The sequence below is a fragment of the Drosophila bipectinata genome, chromosome 2R, assembly GCF_030179905.1.
Source record: "Drosophila bipectinata strain 14024-0381.07 chromosome 2R, DbipHiC1v2, whole genome shotgun sequence".
Lineage (NCBI taxonomy): Eukaryota > Metazoa > Arthropoda > Insecta > Diptera > Drosophilidae > Drosophila > Drosophila bipectinata.
In genome coordinates, this window is record NC_091737.1 from 7,596,834 (window position 1) to 7,611,658 (window position 14,825).

Below are 14,825 nucleotides of genomic sequence, written 5' to 3' on the forward strand. Positions count from 1 at the left end.
AGTAAATGTGAACTTTTAAAAAATTTATGATATTAAATTTTAAAACTAAAAACAATTGATTTTTTTTTAAATTTTATTTAATGTATAAGTATCTAAAACTAGCTAGGTACATTCTACTCTCAAAAGGACATCATGTACCTTTAGGTATGAGCCCTTATCTATTGAATCCCTTTCCATCACTAGCCCAGGATTGTATTCTGTTATCGATATCAGCGGACGAGCTTTTATTCAAGTGCAATATCTACAGGGTCTTAATTCTAAACTTGCGTTCCACCGTCTTGACGAAATCGATGAAATCCTTGTAGAGGACTTTGGGCACCTCGAGGGCCGCAAAGTGGCCACCCTTCTTGTAGTAGGTGCTGTGGACCAGGTTCTTGAACTTATCCTGCAGCTGGGTGTCCAAAAACTGCATGATGTCGCTCTTGAAACGGGCACATCCCGTGGGCACCACTGTAGGAACCCGCTCCAGTTTCAGATCACGTTGCTCTTGGGTATACTGCTCCGCGTAGAGACGCTGCGAGGTGGTGATCGAATTGGTCAGGTAGTAGATCATGACATTGTCCAGCAGGGCGTCCATTTTGTAGCGCTGGGTGAGTCCTCCGTCCGGCAGAGATCGGTAGCTGGCATTCGTCCACGTAGAGAACTTCTCCAGGATGTAGGCAGCAAGGCCCACAGGATTGTCGGTGAGAGCAGCGCCGATGGTGTCCGGCTTGGTGGCCTGAATATGGAAGTAGCCACTCTCCTCCATGAGGTATTTCAGTTCATTAGACTTCGGGAAGAAGAAGTCCTCGAAGCCCTTGGGCGCAAAGAAACTGGGCCAGAGTCCTGCCAGGAAGCCCTTCACCATGGATTTGGGGCTTAGGTTATTGCACATATTCGAGTGGTAGCCCAGGACACTATCGGGGTACAGGGTGGCAATGTTGCTGCCAATGACACTGCCCCAGTCACCGCCCTGGATGAAGAATTTGTTGTAACCCAAGCGCACCATGAGATTCCTCATGATCACGGCCACCTGGGCGGGTCCCAGACCCTGACGAGAAGTGCCCTGAAAATGGAGGTTTTGATAAACAGTCTCATCCATACGTCGATTTAAGGACACCCACCTGTGACCATCCGTAGCCTGGCAAACTAGGCACAATGACATTGAATATGTACTTGTTGTTCTTGTCCAGATTGCTCTGGTGCAGCAGATGGATAAAGTCGTAGAACTCCCGAACCGATCCCGGCCAGCCGTGGAGCAGCAGCACCGGGTAGTGCTGCTTGCCCACCTTGTTTTCGTCGTAGACCATCAAATGGAGGAAGTGTATGCGTAGCCTAGAAATCCATACGGTTACTATCTGGACTATCTATGGATATGATAAGTGGTCCGGGTGGCGGGTGCCCGTTATCTCACCCCTGAATATCGGTGGTGAAGTGATTGAATTGCCAGAGGAACACCTCGCGTTCGCGCCAACGCGGCAGGTAGTCATCGCGCCAGTATTCCACCACTTTCTTGAGGTAATCCGTATTGAAACCGTACTCGAAGGCCACACCCTCCAGCGGAGGAGTAAGCTTCAGGGGGCGGCTCAGTCGGCTCTTTAAGTCGTCAATGGTCTGGGTGGGGAAATTTAAATTATTATATGCACATACGTGTGTATATGTCCAGTATATGCCCCCTCTCACCTGCTCCGGATAAGACAGGCGATTGCCGACAACCTCCGAGCTATTCGCCAGATAGGCGGCATAGTCCTCCGGCTCTGCCTCGTCGCCCCACCACTGTTGGGGATCTAGTTGGGGTGCCGGCAAGTCCGCCCACAGTTGCCTCACGTTCTTGTACACCATTCCCCCGCCGATGGCCAGCAGGAGCACCAGAATTTTCACAATCACACCCATCTTTCCGTATCAGCGGTTCCACTCGAACTGGCTGGGTAGGCAGCCCGCACGGCTTTAGTTTGGCTGCTCCGAAGTTCACACTCACGATGATAAGCGACTTTGAGTGATCGGTCTCCGGACGGCTCTACAGTTGATCAGTTATGGCTTATCGCCGGGTTGAGATTCCGCTCTGGTTTCCCCAGATCGTCAAGTCACTTAGTAGAGGCTTCTTAAGTCAGAGATGACGAGCTCAACTTGGCGATCTGTTTGTTTATTTACCCGGCGAGCTTTTTGTGTTTGGAGCTTTTGGAGATTTGTGGATCTATATTTCTACTATAATACTATGTATACAATATGCATGTATATATGTAGGATGGTATATAGTATACATAGGCAAAAAAAAGAAACGCCGGTGTTTATTGATATTTTGCGACGCATCTGGGGTTTCAAACTCAGGTAGCTCCATATACCTTAATACCCTATTATGAATGAGGGTAGTATCATAATACCCAGGAAAATTATAATATAAGTTATATAGTATCTGTGTATAGATAAATAATAAATAATTTATTTTAGATTTGCAATTCTAGTTTAAAGCCCAAAATGCTTATTAAAATAAAAAATATCAAAATATTAAAAATGATTTTTAGAAAAATAGCTCCTTACTATATACATTTTTCAAAATTATATAAAACATAGGGCATACAAAAATAGCCATTAAACAACTTTTTTTTATTACGTAAGCTTATTGCAAGCTTGATTTTATTTAAATATTTATGTGAATGGAGACAAACAAACCCATAAGAAAGTAAATAAACCCTATCCTTTCTTTCTCCCCTATCACGCTTATCAATTATTATTTTTTGATCACAAACCTCCTCAACTTTCGGTTTCTAAATGAGATTTCTTATCTCAGAACATCAAAAGTTAATTTTTTTATTTTATTTTATTTTTAACAGACATTACCATTCTTTAAATCGAAAATGATTTTGAATTCCTAAAACTAATGGTTAGAAAATAATGGGTTTTTTTACAAGTTCGCCTTCTTCACAAAGGCAACAAAGTCTTCGTACAGGAGCTCGGGCAGTTCAAAGGCCGGGAAGTGTCCTCCGTCCCGGTGGTGGGTGTTGTGCACCAGATTCGGGAACTTGTTGGTCAGTGCGGCCTCCGGGACGTGGGTGATTTCGTTGATGAAGTGGGTGCAGCCGGCCTTGGCCTGAATGGGCACCGAATCCACGTTTAAGGCAAACTGCTTGGAGTACATCGACTCGGAGTACAGACGCATGGAGGTGGTGATTGAGTTGGTCACATAGTAGATCATCACGTTGTCCAAGAGCTGGTCGTAGGTGAACCGCTTGGTGAGGCCGCCATCGGGAAGCTTCCGGTACTCGGTGTTTGTCCAGGTGGAGAACTTCTCGAGTATGTAGGAGGCCAAGCCCACTGGATTGTCGATCAGGGCGTTGCCAATAGTATCGGGCTTGGAGGCCTGAATGTGGGCGTAGCCCATCTCCTCCAGTATGGTGCCGAATAAATCACCCAATCCCTTGTAGAAATCGCTGTACTGGGGGTCTACAAACCAGCTGGGGAAGACCGAGGCCAACACTAACTTGATGCTCGCCAAGGGGCTGTTGTTCGTGCACATGTTGGAGTGGTAGCCCAGCACGTTCTCCGGGAACAATGAAGCCACATTGGAACCAATAATGGATCCCCAATCGCCGCCCTGAACCAGGAACTTCTCAAAGCCCAGTCGAAGCATCAGGTTGCGCATGACCACCGCCACTTGGGCCACTCCGAATCCTGTTTTTGAAGAGCCCTGAAATGGATGATTTTTTGAGTTAGGTATCATGTGATTCGGAGGCACGTTCTATCTTACCTGAGACCATCCGTAGCCCGGCAGACTGGGAGCAATCACCTCAAAGACGTAGTCGCTCTTGTCACTAGGAGTGGTCAACAGAGGAATGAAGTCGTAGAACTCCCGGACAGTTCCGGGCCATCCGTGCATGAGGAGCAGGGGAATAACCTTCTTGGGGGCCTGGCCCTTCACTTGGGTGGGCTTGGCATGAATAAAGTGAATTTGCAAGCTGTTTTGCAAATTAGAACATGAGGTCAGTATGTAGGGTTAATCGAAAGGGTCACCGAAAACTTACCCTTGGATTTCGGTTCGGAAGTGGTCGAACTTCTTGAGGTACTGCTCCCTTTTATCCCAGTTGGCCAGATAGGTATCCTTCCAGTATTTCACCACCTTGGCCAGCTCCTTGGAGTTGAAGCCATATTCAAATCCGACTCCTTCCAGGGGCTCCTGGGCTTTCAGGGGACGGCTTAGCTGATTCTTCAGATCTTCAATTATCTGGAATTATAGGAATGTACACTTTTCTAATCTTATCAATTTCACAAAAATATATCATGATTGTTATGTGGCTATCAATCATAAAAATCAATTAAAATTCAAATACTTTTTTTGTTCACTTGAGCTTTAGGTTTTAAACAATAAAAATATTTTGTCTCAAATGTCTAATAAATACATTACTTATTTATTAATTTTTGTCAATATATTACCTCTGGCTTCACGCTGATGTCAAAGGGCAGAATAACCGTGGCCTCCTTCACCGATTCCCTTGACTTTGGACCCCAGAAGGCCTTGTTGTCCAGATCGGGCCTCTTGCCCGGAGCCTGCAGATCCCGATAGTTTTTGTAACCGATGGCCGCCAACATGGCGAGTCCTCCGACCAGGAACCGCACCCAAATGTTTGCCATTTCAAATCTTAATTCCTAACGCCAACTGCTCGGTTTCGTTAACTTGATGGAAATAATTTTATTTTGTGAACGATCCGCCGAAAGAAAGCTTTGCCGGCTTTTGGATCGCATGTGGATCTTCGCTACAGCTGCACTGCAGTGCGAGCATGATGAGGCACAAAACGAAAGCTTTCCCATCGAAATATTTTGCCGCCAATTCATGCTTAGAATACGAAACGAGCTTTGAAATTAGGAAGGGGAAGATGATCAGTTGGTTTGTTTATTTATCAGCGATGTATTTCAGGTAGACTTTATTCAGAATCATGCTTAGCAGATGCTTAGAAACAGCTTTGATTAAATAATAAATAATAGTGGCGTTTATTTTCATTTTTCGTTGAGTAAACATGAGTAAAACTATTTTTTTTTATAATATTTTCTTTTAAGATTTTAATAATGTTTTTTACAAAAATACAAAATTTCATTATAAAATTAGTCTAGTTTTTAAAATAAAGAAAAATATTTGTAGACTTTCATTCGAATAATAAAAGTTTAAAAGTTAGCTTTTTTAAAAAAGGTAATAAAATCATCGTAGAGCTTCTGGGGCACCTCGAAGGCCGGGAAGTGTCCTCCCTCTGCGTGGTGGGTACTATGAACCAGGTTGGGGAACTTGTTGGCCAATACCGAGTCCGGGAAGTGGTTGATTTCGTGGCGGAATCGGGTGCAGCCAGCCTTGGCCAGTATAGGGATCGAGTCGACCTTTGTCGAAAACTGATCCTTGCTCGCGTATTCCGCGTATAGTCGCATGGAGGTGGTTATGGAGTTGGTCACATAATAGATCATCACGTTGTCCAGGAGCTGGTCGTAGGTGTATCTCTGGGTAAGGCCCCCATCTGGCCGGATTTTGAACTCCGTATTGGTCCAAGTGGAGAACTTTTCCAGGATGTAGGAGGCCAAGCCAACGGGATTGTCGATCAGGGCGTTGCCAATGGTGTCTGGCTTGGAGGCCTGGATGTGAAAGTACCCCATCTCCTCCAGTATGACTCCGAAAAAGTGTCCCAGTCCCTTGTAAAAATCAGCGTACTCAGTGTCCACAAACCAACTTGGGAAGAATGAGGACAACACCAACTTCAGGGACCCCAAGGGACTAGAATTCATACACATGTTGGAGTGGTAACCGAGAACGTTTTCGGGAAATAGGGCTGCTAAATTGGATCCAATGGCGGAGCCTGCATCGCCACCCTGAACCAGGAACTTTTCAAATCCCAAACGAACCATTAGGTTTCGCATCACAACAGCCATCTGGACCACACCGAATCCTGTTTTGGAAGAGCCCTATTTTAGATAGAAGGTATATTACATACAGGGTATATTATATACTCAGCTGATAAATATTTAAGCTTACCTGAGACCATCCGTAGCCCGGCAGACTGGGAGCTATCACTTCAAAGACGTAGTCGCTTTTATCACTAGGGGTGGTCAATAGAGGTATGAAATCGTAGAACTCCCGAACGGTTCCGGGCCAACCGTGCATCAGGAGCAACGGAAGGACCTTCTTTGGATTTTGGTTCTTGTCCAGATTCGGCTTGGCATGGATAAAGTGAATTTTTAAGCTGCCAAAAAAAGGAAAGGATGATATCATTCACCACAGGGACATACATATATTATATTAACTTACCCTTGAATTTCGGTTTGGAAGTGATCAAATTTTTTCAAGTACTCCTCCCGTTCGCTCCACTTGGTTAGATAGATATCCCGCCAGTATTTGACCATTTTACCCAGTTCCTTGGCATTGAAACCATACTGAAAACCTACGTCCTCTAGGGGTTCCTGAGCCCTCAATGGACGACTTAGTTGGGCCCTTAAATCCCCAATAATCTGTCAATAAGACAATTTATTTAATATCTAAATTATATATTTTTTTAGTATTTCTTACCTCTGGTTTTACACTTATATCAAAAGGTAGAATGGATTGATTCTCCCGATATGGTTCTTTTAGTTTTGGACCCCAGTAGGCTTTAATGTCCAGCAAGGGGCGTTCGCCTGGAGCCTGAAGATCGCTGAATTTCTTAGAGCCTATGGCTGCCAGCAATGCTGGGCCTCCCACCATGAATCCTATTACAATCTTACCCATAATTAGCCTTTATAACTGTTAAAGTTAGTTAGCCAAATACAAATGATTTGAGTTTGCAAACCACCGGCACAAGAAAGCTTAGCCGGCTCGCAAAGTTTGTAAACAATGTGGATCTTAAAATACACGATCCACAGCAATGCAAGCATGATCAGACGAAAACCGACGTTAGAAAGCTTTTTAAATTAAATAATAGAAAGGTTTGATGAGATCAAAGCTTTAAAATTAAATAATATATTATAAGATCGCAGAAATGTTTGATTTTATTTCTACTAAGAAACAAGTTTGTTAAACCCAAACACACGACAATGTATTTAACGATCCGAAATGTTTTATTGTATAAGTTAAAAGGTGCTTTCTATGGGAATATTTTTTATTTGATCTAAAAATATCATAAGTACAGAATAAATATCTTTATAGAAACCGTTAAACGGACCAATCGGATATACCAAAACCATTGTACGGATAGAATTAAAATGGGACTTTTTATGAAATTCGTATTTTGCAAATATTTCTCCTTCTCATATACTTTTTATTGTTTGAATATGGATATTATTCAATCAGTAGAAAATTAGACTGAGAAGTATTAAAGATGCTCTGAATTCATGACTTGGGAGTAATTGCTCAATTAATAATAATTAACACTCAAATGCATCTTACAATAACATCTCTAAAATTTCCCCTTGTTTTGATAGTAATTACCCCTACCCGAAAAGAAAATAAACTTGGTTGGTTTAAGAATATTTTATAAAAACAATTTATATATTCTCTTCGCCATGCAGACCTACTTTCCTCGCAAAAGTGGTAAAGTCATTGTACAACATGGCCGGCATTTCCAGAGCAGCAAAGTGGCTGCCCTGCTGGAAGTACATGGAGTGCTTCAGGTTGGGGAACTTGTCCCTCAGCTGCCAGTCCGTAACGGAGGGCAGATCGAACCGGAAACGGGCACAGCCCATTGGCACCGGGGACTGCACTCGGTCTAGTTGCAGATCCCTGTAGGTCTTGGACACGTTCTCCAGGTAGAAACGGGCCGCCGTGGTGGCGGAATTGGTCAAATAGTAGACCATCAGGTTATCCAGCACAGCCTCCAGACCGAATACCGTGACAATGGCTCCAAAGTCCTGCTGCAGGCCGGGATTGGTGCAGGTCTGGAACTTCTCCAGTATGTACGAGGCCAGGCCCACCGGGCTGGAGGTAAGCGCCGCTCCAATGGTATCGGGCTTGGTGGCCTGAATGTGGAAGTAACCGCTCTCCTTCAGAAGCTCCTGATATTTCTCCCACACCGGGAAATGATGGTCAACGAAGAATCGCGAAGGCAGATACTTTTCCGGGTAGAAACTTGCGTAGATTCCTTTCAGGATGGCCAGGGGAGAGTGAAGAACACACATATTGGAGTGGTAACCGATCACGTTCTCCGGATAGAGAGTCGCCAGGTTGCTGCCAATGATGCTGCCCCAATCGCCACCCTGAATGAAGAACTGTTTGTGTCCCAAGCGGAGCATCAAGTTGCGCATCACGGTAGCCATTTCTGCCGCATTGAATCCGGGACGTGTGGCAGGCTGGAAGAGAAAGTATTTTAAAATATTTGATGGACATTATGACCATTTAATGCTTACATCAGACCATCCATAGCCCACTAGGGAGGGAGCCACCACGTCGAAGGCATAGTCGGAAATGTTTTGATCCTTGGTCAGCATGGGGATGAAGTCGTAGAACTCCCTCACCGATCCGGGCCAGCCGTGGAGCAGGAGAACTGGGTAAACATGCTTTCTGGCAGCTGCTTCCTCACTGGCTTTTTCATAGATGTAGTGGATGTTTAATCTGAAACAAAGTTTTTAAATTTGTAAATAAATTTCCATTAAAATGTTATTAAAAAATCTTGAAAATTCCATGTTCTTAAATCTTAAACTTAATATGTTTTCCTAAAAATATTAGCTTTAAAAAGTTCTATGGATATTATTAACTTTTTTGAAGAAATAGTCAATAATGAGCTAAATTTTTAGTTTAATATTAGTTTTAAAAGTCATTAAAAAACCATCTGCTTTATTTTTAATGACTAATGTTAAAAAAAAACAAATGAGTTGTGAGAAATAAAAAACATACCCCTGAATCTCGGTGGTGTACTGCTTCAGGGAGTTAAAGAGCTCCTGGCGTTCGTCCCACTTGGTCAGGTACTTGTCCCGCCAGTAATCCACAAACTGCTCCAGGGCGTAGGTGTTGAATCCGTACTCGAAGGCGATGCCATCCAAGGGCTCCGTCAGTTTCAGGGTGCGGTTTAATTGCTGGCGGAGATCGTCGATCTCGGACTGGGGAACGTCCAGCTTGAACTCGTAGATCTTCGTGTCGGGCTTGTAATCCTTCTCTTCTCCGGGTCCCCAGTAGGTTTTGTCATTAAAATCCGGCTTGGGCAGGGGCTTGACGAGATCCGTGAACACCAGGTAGCCGTAGCCACCGAACGCCGCAAACGCGGCCACAATCAGTCCAAAGACTATCAGGCACTTCATCTTGGCCGCAACCACAATTAGTTCTCGCGTCTAGAATTTCAATGAGCTCTCCCACGCCGATAAGCAAGTCCCATATGCTTTTCCCGATCCGAGCCCGAATCCAAATGAAGACGAGCAGAAGCAACCACTCGATCGAAATGCCGCTAACGAACTGACGGTCCGAAAACCCGTAAAATCGTTGCAAAGCTCTATCAAAATTCACTGTCACCAGTTCATAGTATAAGTATTTTTTGTAGTATTTATAAATTCAGTTTAGATAGCACTACGGGGCGCTGGCTATCAGGTACAGTGTGTCCAAATTTGTCGAGTCATGAGTAAACTTTGATCTGTGAACTTTTTTCGGGGGCATGCGAAAATTTGTTCAACAATCAAGAGTAATTGCTTTTTTTAATGAAAATGTGATATAATAATACATTCTTAAATTAATTTTTATGAATCATGTTTCAAGGTAAATATAATTTATATATAAAGTAACGACTTACATATGTATATGTTTAATATAAGTATGTAAATGATATTTAAATTAAACCTACAAATGAGATATTATTCGAACATAACATTTTTTTATTAGATCAGAAATATTAAATAGTATCTAAACCATCATAATATACTTAGTATGTAGAGGTATGGGGTGTACAAAGTCCGATGCTATTTAGCAATTTGTTTTTTTATATTTAACATTTACATTGATATTTTACACAACTTCCGAGAATTTAAAATTCGGTTTCATTTTAGGAGACTTACCATTTTTTTTAAAGTATATTCAAAGTCTAAATTTCAAACCTTTTGAATCCAAAATTATATAAGAGTATTTTGCTTAAGGCTATTTTACATATTTATTTGAAAATTAATCATTTTTTTCAAATATGTTTATGAGAAATTTAACTGAAGCATGATACAATTATATAATTTTGGATTCAAAAGGTTTGAAATTTAGACTTTGAATATACTTATATTATATATATATTATATATATATATTATATTATATAATTGTATCATGAACTGAAGCATAGAAATGAAATGCATGAGGTTTAAATTAGTTAATTATTGAAATTTGTAAACAGCTTATTTTGGAAAATAGCCAATCAATCATATCTAACTTTTTTAATGTATTTAAAATTTAAATTCAAAAATGGTATCAAGTAAGCTTTAAATAATGCATGTTATAAACCCCTTTCTCCCAAGGTGCCCATCGAGGTTCGTCTGCCTTTAATCAAGCCTACGTCTGCACCTCAAATGGCTTATTGATTTGAATCAAGATACGCTGACCCACACATTGGAGGAACCTTTGCGAGTATTCGTGAGAGGGACTCCATTCTCCGGGGAGTAGCCCGGACGACTTAAAAGTAAGCATTATCTTATCGGGGCGCACTTATTTATGGGAAACCGCTTCACCGGCAACCGATTGTAAATCTCAGCCCTTCAGCTACTCTGATGATGTGGCTGCAAAAAAATAAAACTGAATGAAAGATCAGTAGGCCACGTGGATACTTCAAACAATAATTTGGAAAAACCCTCAGACTCAGCATATACTTTTTCAAAAATCCCCAGACTACACACATCATGTTTGGAGCAACTTGTACCCAGAAAATTAAACTTTGGATGCAATCCATGGACGGATATCGTCTGCCGTGCAAAGTGGATCGATTTCAACCCCTGGCCACCATGCTCAAGGACACATACCGCAAGAGCAGGGGACGATGGAGCGGCCGCATGAAGCTCACCTTCGATGGGCAGCAGATCATGGAGTGGGACACCTGCAACTCCCTAGGCATGGTGGACGACGATCTCGTACACGTTCACATTACCCGCTACGGCGATGGCCCCAAGTGACCAGATGGGCATAAATTTTTGTAACGTTTTTTGATAAATGGTAGAACTGAGTCAACGAACTTGGCCAAGTGGTTGGGCTTTGGGGTAGCCATGTGGTGGGTGGTTGGGTTGTTGGCTGGTCAGTGGGTGGTTGCAGGAAATCCTTTGTGGTTTGGCAGGCGCCATGCACTTGTCATCATATCAAAGCCAAGTCGCCGCTACCACGGATAATTTGTATAAATTGTGAGGCAAAACAATTATGTTGTCGACATGCAAGTACACGATAAAATATAAGTATGAAGTAATTATAAAATTTAAGTTCAAAGGGCTCTTTGAACGATAGGGCTCTGTACAAAAATGAGATTTAAAGAATTTCAACAATATAGGTATGTATTAAATTTATTTTTTTACTTCTTTGCATGATTTCTATAGGGGATTTTCGACATACCTAAAATCTGAAGAGTTATTTTTAGATATTCGGATTAGAATCTAAGAAGGATAGAAATAATAATAATAATTAAAGAAGAATAGGATCAAAGCTTGATCTTCAAACTAATTTCCCTTCTGGTAATTTTTGGAAATTAAATTTTCGTTCCGGATATTATTATTAAAGAAATTATTATAGGAATCAATCCAAATTTCATTAACATACCTGTTATAATATTTATGAAGTTTTATCTTCATTTAAGATGATCTGTGGTAAATGTATGACAAGGATTCAACATTAATAAAATATTTTTAAATAATTTTAGTTTTTTAATTTCTTGTAATAAGAAATAAACTTTCAAGAATATTGTTTTTTTCTCTGCACAGAACCCCTTGGAGGGAAAAGAAGGCCTCAAAAAATCCACAAAAGTGCCGCCAAACATGCAAGACAAAACCCTAAAAAAAGGGGGCGTAGTCTCGTGGCAAAAACAATTTAAACAATAGGATGAGAAATGTAATTCGAGTGAAATTAACGCAATTACTGTGCCGCAGCCAAAGGACTTGATTCACTTCCGATTCCGTATACTCCGCCGATGCACCAAAAAACCAAACAAAAAATAAAAAAAGTTTGCTCGCGTGCCGCAAACAAATCGCATTGATACCTGGAAGCGTGTCAAAGCTGCCACCTCCAGGGAGGGGAAAAATAAAATATAAAGGTTCCTAGCCCGGATCCCAATCGGTGGCCATTAATGCCCTTTCTGGCTGGCTAATTCCCATTTTATTGAGTGCTCGGGAATAAAACTCGACTGTTCCAGTTACACTTCAGGTTAAAGTTTGGGATTTTTGGTGCCGTGGCAACCGCCCCCCACCAGGCTATACCTGTCTAGGGGGCGTGGCCTTAATGTCCGCAATTAGCTTTTCATTCAGTCAACACGCACTTGTCGTAAAGTCCATTGAACCTGGTCCAAATTGATTTTCGTTTGGGCAGGCCGGGCAAAAGTAATACAGTTGTAACTACAAAAAATAATAATATTTAATCTATACCTTCATTGCTCTATAAGAAATCGTACGAAAAAGTATGCCATTGCCAATTAAACTAAATATTCGCCGGGTGGTCATCAGTATTTTGGCGACATGGAATATTTTGGGGGGCTTTGGGTTCTACGCCTATGTCCTGGACTCCTATGGTTCGTCAAGTTGAAATGGAACGGAAGAGGAAATTCTTGATAAGTATTAAGAATATTTCACTTTAGTAAATTATCCCGAAAACCACGAAAGACGTCGGTTCAAATATCACTTATTTGAGGGGCGAATTAACGATGAAGTTGTGATTGGAATATCAGTGGTAATGCTTTGTCAGATACTATCAACTGTGTTTCTGGTTTTTGCATTTGATGAGGTATATTCTTAGGACTAAATAGTATAATTTATGTATTTAATTTATTTATTAGTCAAGGAATATGTTTCTGATCTATGGAATAGTTTTCTGTTTACCTTTTGCCTTTTCAAGCCTGCCTGTATGGCCAATAGCTGGTGAGTTTTCAATATAATTTAATATCAATATATTTATTTTATTTTTTCTTCAATAGTCACTCATGTTTCTCTGGCTCTGATGACCCTGAGTTTCTATTTTAGCTGACAAAATGGAAAAAATTCTATGTTTTTTTTTTAATAAATGTATTTTTTTCAATGCCTAAAAGATTGTCATATGTTTTCTTTGATTCTAAAATGATTTTGAATAGTAACATTATTTCTTAAAATTAAAAATTTCCTAAAACTATTCTTTAAATAGTATTTTCGTAATTTTTTCTAAACATTTTTAGTTATATGAGTTGCAATTCTTCCAAGTTTCATATGAGTTTCTCTTCAGCCTAAAAATATGCCACGTTTGTCGATTATTATTTATAAGTAAAACCTAGTTTTCAAATAAATTTTATTAATTTTTTAAACCCATTAAAATGCTTAAACAAAGTTTAAGTCTTAGCTAAAATTATCCCCAACGCCGGTCCATTCTCCTTGGGCATCATCCCACACTGGAAACTCATTTTTCGAAGGCTCATCATTGCCAGCTTGTCCAATTTCAAATTCGATTGTTTCTGCGTCAGCCTGGCAGGTGACGTGTCCCAGCTGCAAATTGAATTCATTTTCTTGGCATTTTTCTCTCATTTAAATAATTTTGTATGGACACTCACCCAGCAGACCAAAATAATGGCCAATATTGTCACAAATATTGATTTCAACAGCATTTTTCTGTACTTCCTCGCCGTTCGACTTTTGTTTGCCGACTGTTTTCCTGTTTACGTGGCTGCTCTGTTTTTAATCAATTAAAGTTCATTTAATATTTATATTTGTATTATTTGTGTTTATTTACAAACCCTCGGCCTTATCTGTACCGGTGAACATTATTCAATGTACCTCAGTTGCAGCATTCAACGCCTGTTTAAGGGAAAATATTTAGTATTCGACACATTTAAAAAATGTATTAGGTAAATTTATTAATTTTTGTAAGTATATATAGAATGTTTAAAATATGAAATCCATTTCTCTATAGACATCTATCAAGATTCTCGGATCCCCCGATTCGAACTGCAGATAAAGATGCATCTTCATGACTTATGACAGGGGATACCCTAACTGGGGATTCTTTCGATCGACCTACCGTCCTGGTCTACCTATAAAGGAGGCTCTAGTTTCTGGTTTCTATATCAGTCAAAAACCTGAAGCGCTCCAAACAAAATCAACCAAGATGCAGTTTACCATCATACTTGTCCTGTTCTGCGGCATCATTGGCTCTATCCTGGCCTATCCGATGCCCGAGGAAGCCACACCACCGCCCAAGTATCCCCTCAATCTCGAGGGAGGGGGTGGTGGTCAGAGGGGTGATGGATTCGGCTTCCATGTTTCCGGAAGTGAGAATGTCTGGAGGAGCGACAATGGGCGCCACGAGATCGACTTGAACGGAAAATACGGCCAGCATCTGGGAGGACCTTATGGAAATTCTGACCCCAGCTACCAGTTTGGAGCCAACTACCGCTTCAGGTTCTAGGCCATAAAGTCCACATTGTATTATCTGATTGAATGTGAAATATAACCATTATCAAATATAACGTGTGCCTGACCATAGTTTCCCTATCTGAAATGCCATCGGAGTCCTTGACGTTGTTTGTTTACCCCGGAACATGCGATTAGGTATTTTTTGCTCAGAAACTCAGGTCGGGTCACAGATGATCTTGCATTTTGGCTAATTGTCGGATACATCTTGTTTGGCCATCTCCGTTGGGTAATAACAAATTACGATGACAGGCGGTCTTAATGAAACCTGCCAAGACAAAGTGTGTTTTTTGCTAATTGGATTTATTGCGTAAACTG

At 41.1% G+C, this 14,825-nt stretch overlaps 8 protein-coding genes across 9 annotated transcripts; 3 read left to right on the forward strand and 5 right to left on the reverse strand.

Moving 5' to 3' along the window:
• Nucleotides 1-209: 209 nt before the first annotated feature.
• Jheh1 (Juvenile hormone epoxide hydrolase 1) lies at nt 210-2,102 on the reverse strand. Its single transcript, XM_017251232.3, has 4 exons — nt 1,663-2,102; nt 1,394-1,593; nt 1,104-1,314; nt 210-1,045 (listed from the first exon to the last, which is right to left on the reverse strand). Exons 1-4 carry the CDS (start codon nt 1,870-1,872, stop codon nt 242-244), a joined length of 1,425 nt encoding a protein of 474 aa, XP_017106721.2. The 5' UTR covers nt 1,873-2,102; the 3' UTR covers nt 210-241.
• A 452-nt stretch (nt 2,103-2,554) lies between these two features.
• Jheh2 (Juvenile hormone epoxide hydrolase 2) lies at nt 2,555-4,666 on the reverse strand. The gene is made up of 4 exons (XM_017251491.3): nt 4,408-4,666; nt 3,999-4,198; nt 3,725-3,932; nt 2,555-3,664 (listed from the first exon to the last, which is right to left on the reverse strand). The coding sequence occupies exons 1-4, from the start codon at nt 4,603-4,605 to the stop codon at nt 2,882-2,884; spliced, it is 1,389 nt and encodes a 462-aa protein (XP_017106980.2). The 5' UTR covers nt 4,606-4,666; the 3' UTR covers nt 2,555-2,881.
• A 423-nt stretch (nt 4,667-5,089) lies between these two features.
• On the reverse strand, nt 5,090-6,762 carry LOC108132173 (juvenile hormone epoxide hydrolase 1-like). Its single transcript, XM_017251492.3, has 4 exons — nt 6,518-6,762; nt 6,260-6,459; nt 5,987-6,194; nt 5,090-5,916 (listed from the first exon to the last, which is right to left on the reverse strand). Exons 1-4 carry the CDS (start codon nt 6,713-6,715, stop codon nt 5,134-5,136), a joined length of 1,389 nt encoding a protein of 462 aa, XP_017106981.2. The 5' UTR covers nt 6,716-6,762; the 3' UTR covers nt 5,090-5,133.
• Nucleotides 6,763-7,441: 679 nt separating this feature from the next.
• Nucleotides 7,442-9,437, reverse strand: Jheh3 (Juvenile hormone epoxide hydrolase 3). The gene is made up of 3 exons (XM_017251234.3): nt 8,816-9,437; nt 8,329-8,533; nt 7,442-8,271 (listed from the first exon to the last, which is right to left on the reverse strand). The coding sequence occupies exons 1-3, from the start codon at nt 9,214-9,216 to the stop codon at nt 7,471-7,473; spliced, it is 1,407 nt and encodes a 468-aa protein (XP_017106723.2). The 5' UTR covers nt 9,217-9,437; the 3' UTR covers nt 7,442-7,470.
• A 1,265-nt stretch (nt 9,438-10,702) lies between these two features.
• LOC108132057 (small ubiquitin-related modifier 3) lies at nt 10,703-11,110 on the forward strand. The gene has a single exon (XM_017251269.3). It carries the CDS (start codon nt 10,782-10,784, stop codon nt 11,049-11,051), a length of 270 nt encoding a protein of 89 aa, XP_017106758.1. The 5' UTR covers nt 10,703-10,781; the 3' UTR covers nt 11,052-11,110.
• A 1,306-nt stretch (nt 11,111-12,416) lies between these two features.
• On the forward strand, nt 12,417-13,152 carry LOC108132042 (uncharacterized). 2 transcript variants are annotated; one of them, XM_017251251.3, is made up of 4 exons: nt 12,417-12,643; nt 12,710-12,855; nt 12,908-12,989; nt 13,046-13,152. In XM_017251251.3, exons 1-4 carry the CDS (start codon nt 12,535-12,537, stop codon nt 13,093-13,095), a joined length of 387 nt encoding a protein of 128 aa, XP_017106740.2. In that variant the 5' UTR covers nt 12,417-12,534; the 3' UTR covers nt 13,096-13,152. The 2 variants fall into 2 exon arrangements, 1 of the variants encoding a protein (XP_017106740.2); XR_011442476.1 differs by having other exon boundaries at nt 12,427-12,855; nt 12,908-12,985; nt 13,046-13,096.
• Nucleotides 13,153-13,372: 220 nt separating this feature from the next.
• On the reverse strand, nt 13,373-13,766 carry LOC108132043 (uncharacterized). The gene is made up of 2 exons (XM_017251252.3): nt 13,649-13,766; nt 13,373-13,583 (listed from the first exon to the last, which is right to left on the reverse strand). Exons 1-2 carry the CDS (start codon nt 13,700-13,702, stop codon nt 13,437-13,439), a joined length of 201 nt encoding a protein of 66 aa, XP_017106741.2. The 5' UTR covers nt 13,703-13,766; the 3' UTR covers nt 13,373-13,436.
• Nucleotides 13,767-14,125: 359 nt separating this feature from the next.
• Nucleotides 14,126-14,579, forward strand: DptA (Diptericin A). The gene has a single exon (XM_017251255.3). It carries the CDS (start codon nt 14,203-14,205, stop codon nt 14,500-14,502), a length of 300 nt encoding a protein of 99 aa, XP_017106744.2. The 5' UTR covers nt 14,126-14,202; the 3' UTR covers nt 14,503-14,579.
• Nucleotides 14,580-14,825: the final 246 nt, after the last annotated feature.

What these genes read in the sequence shown, in the direction of transcription:
- LOC108132057 (XM_017251269.3), top strand. Translation starts at nt 10,782, where the DNA reads ATGTTTGGAGCAACTTGTACCCAGAAAATTAAACTTTGGATGCAATCC.
- Jheh2 (XM_017251491.3), bottom strand. Translation starts at nt 4,605, where the DNA reads ATGGCAAACATTTGGGTGCGGTTCCTGGTCGGAGGACTCGCCATGTTG. An exon ending in ACATCAGCGTGAAGCCAGAG is followed by an intron (nt 4,199 to 4,407) that starts GTAATATATTGA and finishes CTATAATTCCAG; the next exon opens with ATAATTGAAGATCTGAAGAA. An exon ending in TTCCGAACCGAAATCCAAGG is followed by an intron (nt 3,933 to 3,998) that starts GTAAGTTTTCGG and finishes TTTGCAAAACAG; the next exon opens with CTTGCAAATTCACTTTATTC.
- Jheh1 (XM_017251232.3), bottom strand. Translation starts at nt 1,872, where the DNA reads ATGGGTGTGATTGTGAAAATTCTGGTGCTCCTGCTGGCCATCGGCGGG. An exon ending in GCCTGTCTTATCCGGAGCAG is followed by an intron (nt 1,594 to 1,662) that starts GTGAGAGGGGGC and finishes TTCCCCACCCAG; the next exon opens with ACCATTGACGACTTAAAGAG. An exon ending in TTCACCACCGATATTCAGGG is followed by an intron (nt 1,315 to 1,393) that starts GTGAGATAACGG and finishes ATGGATTTCTAG; the next exon opens with GCTACGCATACACTTCCTCC.
- DptA (XM_017251255.3), top strand. Translation starts at nt 14,203, where the DNA reads ATGCAGTTTACCATCATACTTGTCCTGTTCTGCGGCATCATTGGCTCT.
- LOC108132042 (XM_017251251.3), top strand. Translation starts at nt 12,535, where the DNA reads ATGCCATTGCCAATTAAACTAAATATTCGCCGGGTGGTCATCAGTATT. An exon ending in CTATGTCCTGGACTCCTATG is followed by an intron (nt 12,644 to 12,709) that starts GTTCGTCAAGTT and finishes ATTTCACTTTAG; the next exon opens with TAAATTATCCCGAAAACCAC. An exon ending in TGGTTTTTGCATTTGATGAG is followed by an intron (nt 12,856 to 12,907) that starts GTATATTCTTAG and finishes TTTATTTATTAG; the next exon opens with TCAAGGAATATGTTTCTGAT.
- LOC108132173 (XM_017251492.3), bottom strand. Translation starts at nt 6,715, where the DNA reads ATGGGTAAGATTGTAATAGGATTCATGGTGGGAGGCCCAGCATTGCTG. An exon ending in TTCCAAACCGAAATTCAAGG is followed by an intron (nt 6,195 to 6,259) that starts GTAAGTTAATAT and finishes TTTTTTTGGCAG; the next exon opens with CTTAAAAATTCACTTTATCC. An exon ending in CGGGCTACGGATGGTCTCAG is followed by an intron (nt 5,917 to 5,986) that starts GTAAGCTTAAAT and finishes TATCTAAAATAG; the next exon opens with GGCTCTTCCAAAACAGGATT.
- Jheh3 (XM_017251234.3), bottom strand. Translation starts at nt 9,216, where the DNA reads ATGAAGTGCCTGATAGTCTTTGGACTGATTGTGGCCGCGTTTGCGGCG. An exon ending in TACACCACCGAGATTCAGGG is followed by an intron (nt 8,534 to 8,815) that starts GTATGTTTTTTA and finishes ACTTTGTTTCAG; the next exon opens with ATTAAACATCCACTACATCT. An exon ending in TGGGCTATGGATGGTCTGAT is followed by an intron (nt 8,272 to 8,328) that starts GTAAGCATTAAA and finishes TTTCTCTTCCAG; the next exon opens with CCTGCCACACGTCCCGGATT.
- LOC108132043 (XM_017251252.3), bottom strand. Translation starts at nt 13,702, where the DNA reads ATGCTGTTGAAATCAATATTTGTGACAATATTGGCCATTATTTTGGTC. An exon ending in CCATTATTTTGGTCTGCTGG is followed by an intron (nt 13,584 to 13,648) that starts GTGAGTGTCCAT and finishes TTCAATTTGCAG; the next exon opens with CTGGGACACGTCACCTGCCA.